Raw genomic sequence first — 12202 nt, forward strand, 5'->3', positions numbered from 1 at the left:
CATACAACATGCTTTTAAAATTGTAGATTTAATCGTAATTGTCGTAACTCGAAGACAAATGTCTGGATGATGATAACAGTGATTTCTTCTGCATAATAATTCTGAAAAGCTCGTATTTGACACGGAAAGTTATGCACGGAAAGGGGAATAATAAATGGAATAAATAAGAAAGGTGAAGGAAAAGTTTAAGTATCAAATACAAAATGAAATTATTTTATCTTTTTTTGTATCCAGAATTTATTTATGCATTGAAATAATTGAATATTCAGTAAAAATTAAAAATAATTTACAGAAATTTTAAACCATAATGCAGAGACTTCTAATGTAACAGAAATTAATAACTAGTATAAATGATAAAAAATAATAATTTAGAGGTTTAGGTTTAAATTTTTTACTAAAACTTTTTCAACTATCGCTTTGTTTATTTATTGATAAAATATTGCACTCTTATTTATCTATAGCAGGATTATTAGATTAATAACTTTCTCATATGTAATTGTTTCTTAAATTTATGAATATATATTTGTACATATTATTTTTCTCTTACAATAATTTTGTAAATCTTCGCGTTTTTAAATAGATTTATTTATTTTTATTTTTTTACACTAATGTTTGGAATACGAGTGTTTTGTTTGTTCGCAATATTTTATATTTCAACGAAGAATTTCTTTTTATTTTGATTAAACTTTTTACTAAGTTCTTATCAGAGAAATTCTTGGCTTTTTTCGCATTTTTTTAAAACTATAATTTTATATGCAATTTTTATTTTTTAATTAAAATAATGAAAATTTTATATTATTAATTTTTTATTTATCTGAACTCTTATTTTTTATTATTAATAAAGATTTTGATTTGAAAATTAAAATTCCAATTTTTTTGCATGAATGTAATTGTTTTGTTTTGCTGGATCTTTGTGGATTGTTCTAGCTGCTGCATTGCTTTAAAAGACAAAAAATTATAATAAATAAAAATAATAGCTAATATAGACATTCGTATTAAATAATAAAATCACGAAGATGAAAGCCTTTATACATACGAGTCTTTTAGAGATTTTTTTAATATGGCAAAAGGTACTTAAGATTTATTTATTTACTTTTAAGTATCTTTTATTTATTCATTTAGTTGTCAATAATCCTTAAATATCATAAAGAGGGGAAAAATAAAAAAGAAATGTAATAACTAGAAAAATTAAATCAATCCCATATTTAAAAAAGAGCATTAACCACGATTTTGTTTTCACAAGATTTTACTTTTCAACAAATTAAAAATCTTTTTTTCAAAAAAAATTCGTCTTTAAAATTTTATTGGACTACTATAAGAAAAATTTGATCCAAATATAACAATCCATTTTTCTGACCTACGACAATCTATTTTCTTCTATTTAATTCGTGTTATATTCATAATAAATAAAGAATTAAAAAATTAAAGAGCCTGCATAATCTATATTCGATATTTATATATTGAATAATTGAGCAAATTAAATTATTCGGTACTTCGAGTTCGAGTATTAAATAAATTGAGCGCATGTGCACTAATAATTTAAATTCAGCTAACCGCACTCGGGAGGTATCCGACCACCCCTGAGGACATTTGTGATTGATTACGTAGAGTCCACCAATTATAGTAATGGCTAGTCATCTACAGTTTTATTGGGCAGCTGCAATAAGTATATAAATTGGTGTTAATCAACGACTTTAAAAAATAAATATTTATTCTCATCTTTTTCACAATTTTTTGTTGGTTTCAGTTTTGTGGTTAATAATTTTTATTTAGAAAGAAAACTTTAATTTTAATTTTTTCACGTTTTATTATTTCTATTTAATCATTCAGAAAGTTTGCGATTAGAAGAAAATGTTTGAAATTTGAGTGGAATTGAGATTCGGCATTTAAAAAAAAAATTATCAAACATGTAAACCTTTGTATTTTTTATATTAATTTCTGTTTTTTTTTTAATTATACGAAGGTTAATTTGAAACAGATTCTGTAAATTCGAATCATTGTCAGGTAGATGATCAGGTTGACATCTGATTCACCTTCAGAATTTCAGGTCAAACTTGTATGAAGACAAGTGATTATCTAAGGCAGATTTAACTCATGCCAAACTATAGTCCTCCATCCATGTAATATATATACCAGACCAGCGAGACAATTTTTATTAAAATGATGGTAGTCATTAAGAATAATAATATATTTCTATTTTCATTATCTCATATACAAAATCTCAAAAGAAATTACTGTAATCGTCAGAAATTCCACATCAAGATTTTTATAAATGCCTAAGTTTTCTGAAAATTCGATCAAAAATGCATGATCGATTCTGTACACCATAAGACTAAGCTAAGCACAAAACGCGCCGTACATGAGGAAGTGGATGGAAATGAGGAGAGAGGACTCTTGCTGGTTTAGACAGCTGAAAAAAGAGAATCTAGCTGCTTTTTACCTTATATTTTATACTGATGCAAAATCTACAGTTAAGAATAAGGTATTAATGGATGGGAAATTTTTTTGTTTTGTTTTAAGTGAACTGAATTATAGTTAAACAATATGTTTTAACGCAAATTCAGTTTACGTTCAAACTCGGTTTGTTTCAAATCTTATATTAGAAAAAAATTTATACCGTGACAATAGGTATTTGCAATTTCCTTGTACTTATTCCCTGTAATGCCACGAGCTATTTTGAATGCGTAGGCATTGCTCAGTTAATTGCGCTAGAAAAGTTGTTGGCAGGTTATGAATTAACCTCTTACCATCCGTTCAATCATGCTTTTCCAAATAATCAGAAGAAATTTCAATGAAAATTTCGTTTGCTATGGATAGTAATAAATCTGCGCCAAATATTTCAAGAAAATTGCGGCGTTTTAAAGCCAGAGACTCTTCAAAGTAAAATTCGATTAAATTTGTAAAATCTTTTATTTACACACGGGCAGCCTTTTTCATTAGGCCAGTCTGGCATATGTAGCCTTTTTCAAGAATCATTAAAATGGATAATATTAATATTCATTTCAAAAAAATTTATAAACAAAAATTTCAAGAGGATTAGATTCTGACATAAATATTATATATAAAATGTAAATACGTGTAAAATGTCTTTGTTATTTTTTTTTTTCATGTTAGATGTTAAATGTGCGGAAAGTTTTACATATATTTGCTAGTAGCTTTATTATTTTTGTTAATGAGCTATCATAGATGAATTTTTCGTACTATCATCACTTAATTTTTTACTTTCTCGTATGCGAAGTAAATAAAAAGTATTGAAAGCGTCAAAAAATTTAAACTCTAAATTTTGACAAATCTCCACATTTTAAACTTCCTTGAATCCGAAAAACACATTTTTGGAAAATGTCCGTCTGTGACATAGATAACTCAAAAACACTTTGAGCAAGATAGGTGAATTTTGGTATGCGGTCTTTATACCAAATTTGTAGATTTTTATCAAATTTTGAGGAACTTCATTCAGAGGGATTCTGTTTATCCGGGACTGTGTCTGTGCAGATGCTTATCGAATTTTGAATCATATTCAGCAAGGAGTTGGTCGTCTGTCCGTCTGTACTTTCCGAAGAATGTAAATGTGACAACTCAAAAACGCAGTGACTTAAATATATCAAATTTGGTGTGGGATTTTGTGGCTACGATTGTAATTGGGGGTTTTCACTGATTCAAACCGATTTTGGTTTGAATCAGTTGGGAAAAACGCTTCTAAAACACGAATTCAACATTATCAAAAAACGTGCGAGAAAGTTTGGGTGAGACCACTCCCACTGTTTTACATAATGCCATCATGCCCATCACATTAAATGTAATTGAAAAATGTTATAAATGAATTGACTCAAACGAATATTTAATAAACTGCATGCATTTGTATGATATGTTTATTTTATGATTCAATACATTTTTACAATTTATATATTTTGTTTCTTTTTCTTTCAGGACAATGAACGGCATTCAGCTCCAGCCTGTAAGTAATCTCATATTATTTTTCGTCCTGTGTTTCCGATTGTATTCTTATAGCACCTGTTAATTTTTTCATGTAAACAAATAAAAAAAAACCCAACCAACTAAAAACAAGAAAGCAACAGTAATTAGACAAAAGGATAGCCCCATTCAGGATACTCAAATATTAATGACAGGGTGCACGCGATTCGGGCAGAGTGCTCTTCGAGGCACGCATTACCACTTAGTGGCAAAAAAAAGAAAAGAAAACGGATCAATACGACGGCCTAGATATATATAGCTCCGATAGGGGTCTTCTTTTTCTTATTCGTTAAGAACAGGGATATCCATTTACAACCTGATGATGGAACCACTTCCAGTAGTTTGGACATCGGTAAGGCTTTTACCTGAATTTGTTTTGAATTACAATTGCTTCTAATTTTAGTCTAAATTCCGGTTCAGCGGACGGAAAAGTGGCAGACTCGTTTCGCGTATTAAGATATATGACGTGAAATGGGATATACATTATCGGACGAATATATGCAAGCGTGAACATGTTTATAACTGCGAATATTATAAGTCAGTCTTAGATTTATATTAACAACAACTAAGTGTATGCATTTGATTTTTTAGACAAGTAAAAAATAGTGAGAAATGGTCATAATTTTGAGCGCTGTATAAAAATGAGTTACAACGTTTTCTTCATATGTCACGAATTCAATTTAAATAGAGGCGCATATTAGAATCTATTGTATTTTACGAAGATCCATAATTGCAATATTAGCACTTTTGAATTCCGTTCAATTAGTTGAAAGAACTTTTTTACTTTCTGGTATACGAAGTAAAGAGAAAATATATTAATCTTCCAAAAATTCGAATTCGAGATTTTGACGAATCTCCATGTATTACACCTCCCTGAGATAGGGAAAACACATTTTTGAAAAATGTCCGCCTGTCTGGGACAAAGATAACTCTAAAACGTTGTAAGTTAGACAGATGAAGTTTGGTATAGGATCTTTATATCAATTTTAGATTTCTATGAAATTTTGCGCAAATTCTATTCAGAGGAAGTCTGTCTGTCCGACTGTTCGAGTATAAGTTTGCACTATAACTACAAAATGAAGAGAGCTAGATAAATAAGATTCGGTGTACAGATTTAACATGTTCAGTCTAGACAGGTAACAAATTTTTAGTGAAATCTAACAAGGGGTTGATCATCTGTCGGTCTGTACTTTCAGAAACATATAAACGCAATGACTCAAAAACGCTATGACTTAAATATATCACATTTGGTATGGGATTTTATGTCTACATGCGTATTTTTGTGCCAAATTTTGTTTAAATCGGTAAGGAAAAATGTTTCTAAAATCCGAATTCTATTTTCGGGTACTATTAAACGCATACCAGAGATTAACCGCCAAAAAACTCGCCAGGAATGGCACGATAGATTCAGTAGAAATGCTAAATTCGCGCCAGAAGTTAATATTTCGTAACTATTGTATGCCCGTATCATGCAAGGTGTTCTCTGTGGTAACACTTTTATTAGAGAGTATGCAAGAAAATGTTTGGGATATCACTACACTGGTTTGAATGATTGATTAAAAACATTTTTACTTATTTCAGTTTATTTTTCCCAGTTAGCTTAGAATAATGCATTTTTCACTTAGAATGCTTTTTTTCAAATAAAATAAATTTGAAAAAAAAGTCATATATGATTAAAACATTTATAAACCAAATTTTAATTTTTCCACTTCATCTTAAAGAATTTTTATATTGCTTAGTAAAAATTACCAAATTTCTAAACTTTTGACTTAAAAAAAAGTTTTTATTAAAAAAAATTTCCTTAAACAATTAAGGACAATGAAATTATTTTAATCAAAATATAAAATGAAGGTAAAATTTGTTTTAAAAAATCCTACCTACATTTCTTACCATAATTTAAATAAATGTAAAACTTTTGATGAAAAATAAATAAAATCATGTAATATAGGGTTTAAATTCTCTCCAGCTATATTTCTGGTTCATTCGTTAACGAATTCCAAGTTGCTAGAATACGTTTCGCTCAAACTTTAATCTTATTTTAGAATAGTATTCAGGAATTTTATTTCTTGTAGAAAAAGAGCACTTTTGAAGAAAGAATCTTTTCTAGAAAGAGGGATTTTGTCATATTCTTCGTCGAAACATTAAAGAGAAATCTTATTTTGAACACATAATAATGAATAATTATTTACACCATGTGGGAACTTTTATAATATGTTTATTAAAATCATGAAAGTATATTATATTTTTCTTACGTATTTATTTATTCATTGTTATATTAAGGTTAATTTGTGAAAAACGAATGATTTTTTAGAAATCTGAAAATGCAATGTAAAGAAATGTGGTGTTATTCAAACCGATTCTGCTGTTCTCGATGAAATTTCAATAATTTGATAAAACCCTTTAAATGAAACGAAAAAAAATTCAATATGCAGTTAATTTAGAATCAGGTAATTTTATAAATACTAGTTACTTTTCAATCATTTGTTTGATTGAATTTATACTTCAATCATTTCTAGTGTGTGTGTGCGTGTGTTGGTGCTCTGCAGGCCAGACCGTTTGGTTTATAGCTACCAAAATCAGCACATTTATACTTTGGAGGATGAGACTGCGCACTTCAAAGCGATATTTTTTGACATTTTTATCAGTATTTTAATTAATTAAAAACTAAAATTTGCCGTTTTTCAATGATATTTTTCGAAAATATTGCTCTTTAAAAATGAATTTTGCATTCTTTCAAATTTAAGAAATTGTCATTTTAATGATACAATTTTAATTGTTGTGTGAAGTTTTACTGAATTTTGAAAACAACAGATTGTATTATTGTTTTGAACTAACTATTTTAAATGCTTCACAGCTACTATTGTTACTACTATAGAACAACAGTCTTTAATTTTATTGACTAATTCCATACATTTTGGGACAAATTCTCTATTCCTTTATATTACAAGGTTGTTCAAATCATAAATCTATCTTTTTTTGCTAAATTTTGCGCAGACTCCACGCATCTTTGAGACGCCGACAAAATTTAAGAAATCCTTCTTATTGTGTTTATAGTACATTTTGGCTTATATGCGAATAGAGAGAAAGACTATCGAGCCACTCAAAATCTGACGCAAATGGACAGTGTTAGGGATAAAGCTATACATGTTTAATCGATATAGTAGTTGGATAGATAGATTGACTTCCACTCTCGGATAGGCATATAGAACTTTCACTCTCGGACAGACAGATAGACTTCCATACTCGGATAGACACATAAACTCTCACATTCAGACAGATAGATAGACTTCCACGCTCGGATAGGCACATAGACTTTCACACTCAGATAGGCACAGACTTTCACTCTCGGATAGACAGACAGGCTACCATTTGTCAGAAGTAGATTGGTTAGAGATCTGGGTAGAGATCTGAATCTTTTACATGAGGATCACACACAAAGCTTCATTTGTTTAGTTTGTTCCGTTTCTGAGTTATAGCGCTCATAGGCAGAAGGACACATATAATTTTCAAAAAGAGCTTTATTTTCTGATTCAGGGATATCTTTGACCTGAAAATTCCTCAAAATCTCGAGGTCGAATTTCACTTTAAATTACACTATTTTCTGTTTATACTGATTTCAACCCGGTACAGATGAGCGTAAAATGCAGTAGCATGTTATGATCAGTCAACTTAATTTTATTTCTCTATATATTATTAAAACTGCAATTGTTTAAATTAATAATTATTAAATCCATAATCACATTAATAGGAAAAAAATTATAAAATGCCTTATCATCATTCTCATTTCGATTATATCCTTTATTTTTTTCTCCGTTTCTCTCTACTTTCACTGTGTGATTTTCTTGATATCTCAAAATTCCTCCCCATCGGTTTTAATCTTTAACTGAGTATTTATTCAAATTAGCAAAGATCTCCCAGGCGAATGCAGCGGATAAAAGAGACTAATTTTTGATGTTTCCCGCCCCATCAAAAACACTTCGCGCCGCGGACCATTGTGATTCGGCCTTCTTTCCTTGCATCATTTCTGTCAATAAGGCTTCCTTCCTCCTCTCTTTAACAGCAGCAGGAGCATTTCAGCACATCTTTTCATCCACCATCACCAACTGATGCCAGCAATAATAAAACAATCTTTTCACAGAAGACATCATCAGTTCGTTTCTCTTGAAATAAACTTTTTCCTGTCCTCTGCAGTCACTCTTTGCCTGAGCGCAAAATCCAGTTGCCATGGATACCGCTCTTTCAAAGCATATCTGACGCTGATTGCTATAGATGTAGCATATATTAGATTTCCCTGTTTGTCTGATATAAATTACTACTGTATGCATCGTGCAGAATAGCGGAATCGATTCGCGTGCCTGCAGTGGTAACACTTTTTTTATCCCCAATAGGATCCAGCATCGTGCAGAATTTGCCGTAGGGAAACGCTTTTCTAGTCCTTATTTCATGACTTTTTTGGTTATTATAAATTCCAAAAAGATATCAGTTATTATGAAAAGGGAGGCGGTTCAGTACCTTGCATCTTTTTGTTGTGAAGTAAAAGAAAAAAATTCAGTCGTTTGTGAAAGATTATAAAATAAAATAAAATTCAAAAGAAAAAGAATTTTGAAACATTTAAAAACATTTAATTTTCTGCTTTTCAATAATGATGAATTGAAAATTCTTGCTAATTCGGTGATATCCTAGTATCTTTTATGTCTAATTTCCTTTTTTATCACTCAATTTGATAAGCAATTGTAAATATTTTTGCACATTTGCTGCGAAGATTAATTCTTGTTTTACAATATATAAAAATAATTTTGGAATGAAGTCAATGTATATGAGGTTTAATTTGGTGATTTTTGTGATACCAATTTCATTTTTTCTAACGTATCTGAGCAAGTTCATAATTTAAGAACTTTTTTTTGATTAAGATCATCTAGAAGTATTACTTGAAGTAGACACTTGATTTTAATATGGGATTTCCTTCATCAGAGGTTATCTGGGCAAATCGGCCTACATTCATATTTTTCTTGCAGATGTTGTTACATCACAAAATATCACTTATTTTTCTTTCAAAAGCATATTTCCTTTTTAAACATTAATATTCTAATAGTATTTTTATTCTACTGTTGCCATTTGCAGTCTATATAAAATGGTCAAAACAAAGATTATGGATGGTTTGTAGAGGTTACAATTCTAAAGAAAAAAAACATGGGAATAACTTTTGGAGAGGTATGTTGAAATTGCGTTTTTAACGCCGAACTAAATATTGATAAATATTTGTCCATGAGTTTGGCGAACTGTCGCTTTTTCGGCAAGAAAAATGATAAATTTTCAATGCTTCAGTTCTTTGGTGGACCATAAGACAACTATCGACTTTTCATTAAGATGCCAGTTGAAACTTTTAACTCTCATTTCAATAATATGGTTCCAACAAATCCTCCAGAAAGAGATTTCACCTTTCCTTCAAAAGATATTGTTACGAAATTTCCGGGGTTCGTTTGGATAGTGGAAGTTATATGGTGTGAAGAACGCTCAATCACCAGGCGGCAGCAGAAAATAAAACAACGACGTTTATTTACACGAAGACACACAGGACAGCACAGAGACGACAACTATATACAGCACAGAAGACGATTATCTTCAGCCGAGACGTGCAGCAACAACATATAACAGCAGAATGCACAAGTCCCTACTGCAGACAGTAGCGCACAGCTTAGTTCAGCACTAGCTTCACTCCGTCGCTGCTCCGCTTATCTCTGGAAGGCCAGTTCTTTACCGTCGATCCCGACTACTCTTCGACTCCACTGGTCCACGACTACCCGGCAGCTGCGGCTGCTTCCTTTTATAGGTCTCAGGAGGCGGGGCTAGAGGCCTCTGAACTAATCATGAACGTTCGAGGCGTAACTCGGTTCCTACTGGACGGATCGGGAAAATTCTCGATGTTTCGGGTATAATCTATTTTGGCGCCAAGTCGCCAGATGGTTGCCAAGCTCTGGGACCTCCTATGGAACCAACTATGCTGGGAAGCAGCATCACAGATTCGTAACAATATTGATGGTTCTCACATAGATGCAAGAGAGCTGCATATACCAGAAAAAGCTTCGTTTCCAGCTATGCAAATTGGCTAAAAGGACACCAGAGGAAACAGACCAGACTGATAACTGCCCATTCTTCTTTTATTCACGGATAGATAAGAAAAAGTCGATACATGTTATGTCATAAACCAGATGCTGCGAAACATCTAATCGCTCTCTCTAACGTCATGCAGTTTTCCTTCCTTGAAAACACGGAATTGATTTTAAAATTAAATTAGAAAGATAAATTTCAATTGTATCACATGAAAATTGGTTATTTTCTCATATTGAAAGCTATGATTGTTCTTCTTTATCAGAGGTTTAAAGACGGATGTAACGCATTAGTACATTATCATGTACAATAGTTGCAAATGGTTTGTAACATACGATATTAAACTCATCACTAAATTATTGGTTTACAAATTTAAAAATTTTTGTAGACACCGTCTAACTTTCCTTCTGAACAGTAAGTTCAGCAAATTCATTTGTTGCTTTTTATTTGTTTAATTTTAATTTTTTTGTTTAATTTAAATTGAAGAAGAAAGTTAATACGAAAGTAAAAGACAATCATATTAATACCATGCTCAGTTTTCGCTTTATTCAACTCGAAGTTAATATATAAGAATATCTATAGTTTATTTTTGATGCGTAGTTTAAAAATATTAATCATGTATTGGTAAGTATTTTTTTTTTTCCTAATTTAAAACGTAAAAAACAGCCATTTTCGAATTTGTTCTTATTTGCAAACGAAATAAATAAAATCGATTTTTATGCATTTCTTGTATTTTATTATTCATATTGTTCATTTTTTTTTCCTGAAATGTTTTCTGATTATAAAGCTGATTAAATTTAAAAATGTTATTGTAATATTTTAAGTAAATTTGTTAACATTTTGCTATATTTATTTTAGAAATAGATACTTTTGTATATTTCAAGAATTTTTGCAACTTCCTCGAAAATTAGTAATTATCCTTTGTCTGAAATATATTTTGTTTTATAGTAATTTTATAGTTTATTTTTATTTTATAGTATAGTTAAATTAGTAATTATACTTTGTCTGAAATATATTTTACTAAACAAATATAAAATTAACGTTAAATAGTTTTTAGGAGAGGAAAAACTAATATTCTAGATAAATATTTCTAAAAAAGTATTTGAAAAATTACAGGAATTCTTTATTTGTAACTATACTAATGAAATTCGATAAAATCATATTTTAGTTATTACTTTCATTTCGTTAGTAGAAAATGTAATGTGGCGAAAAAGGCAACCAAATTTCTATTCAAGTTTAACAGGAAATTTTAAAAAAGAAGTATGTTTACGCATGTGAAAATAACCAATCGAAAGTTTTGCTCTGAATTGAAAATTATAATATATTAAAAATATTTTTGTGAAGTAGACTTTGTGATATTAATTTGTGAAGTAGTGATGCAATATTAATTATTTTCTTAATCTAAAAGAAGTTCAATGTATTTTCTTTTTGCCCTTTAAGTAATATCATATTCTTTTTTCTTGCCGAAATTCTTATTTCGTGATCTTTTTTTTACTTTTCTGAATGGAATTAATGCATGCTTACATTAAATATTTCAAATGGGTAGCTGTAATTAATTTTTAGAATTTTGTCCACATTTTAAAGAAAAGAAGAAAAAAAAATAATATGATCTCTTGAAATGAGGTACTTTGAGACATTGAATATCAGATGTAATAATGCATTTCATTTGTCCGTGTTTTTATGTAAACTAAATTATAAGCCCTCAAAAATTATCCTTATAAAAAATTAAAATCATGTTTTTCAGAAAACGAACTGCCAGAAAATCTAGACCAATACTCAATTCTTTATAATGTAATTCCTTGTTAGCGCAACGCATGAGCTGCGGTGGCCTAATGGTAAAGTCTCGTTTACGCAACTGGAGGGCTTCAGGTTCGTGACCCGATTACAGCGAAGAACGTATTGTAAGCGGCTCTAGTGCATGCTAAAACCGTCGAGGCCAACCGCCCTCCCTCCGGTATGATGCGGAATTTTGGAGGGGATGGTGCCAGTTGAGGTGTCGTCCTCGGCATCTGATAGCGGTTCCAATTTACGAGTTCCTTTCCAAAAGAGCCCAAGTATTGATTTAAAACTGGGCGTTAATATAACTGACTCTGTTAGCGCAATGCAAAACAAAAACAACATT

The 12202-nt window shown here is 30.3% G+C and overlaps 1 protein-coding gene across 2 annotated transcripts in view; it reads left to right on the forward strand.

The window, feature by feature from the left end:
- The window catches only part of LOC129980857 (endothelin-converting enzyme homolog), a 145352-nt gene that overhangs the window by 35093 nt on the left and 98057 nt on the right, over window positions 1–12202 (forward strand). For both annotated transcript variants that reach the window (XM_056091286.1, XM_056091285.1), the window contains exon 3: window positions 3928–3955. In XM_056091286.1, the coding sequence (XP_055947261.1) occupies window positions 3932–3955 (24 nt within the window). In that variant the 5' untranslated portion in view covers window positions 3928–3931. The remainder of the gene's footprint in view (window positions 1–3927; window positions 3956–12202) is intronic.

This window comes from Argiope bruennichi, chromosome 8 (genome assembly GCF_947563725.1).
Source record: "Argiope bruennichi chromosome 8, qqArgBrue1.1, whole genome shotgun sequence".
In the NCBI taxonomy this organism is placed as follows: Eukaryota; Metazoa; Arthropoda; class Arachnida; order Araneae; family Araneidae; genus Argiope; species Argiope bruennichi.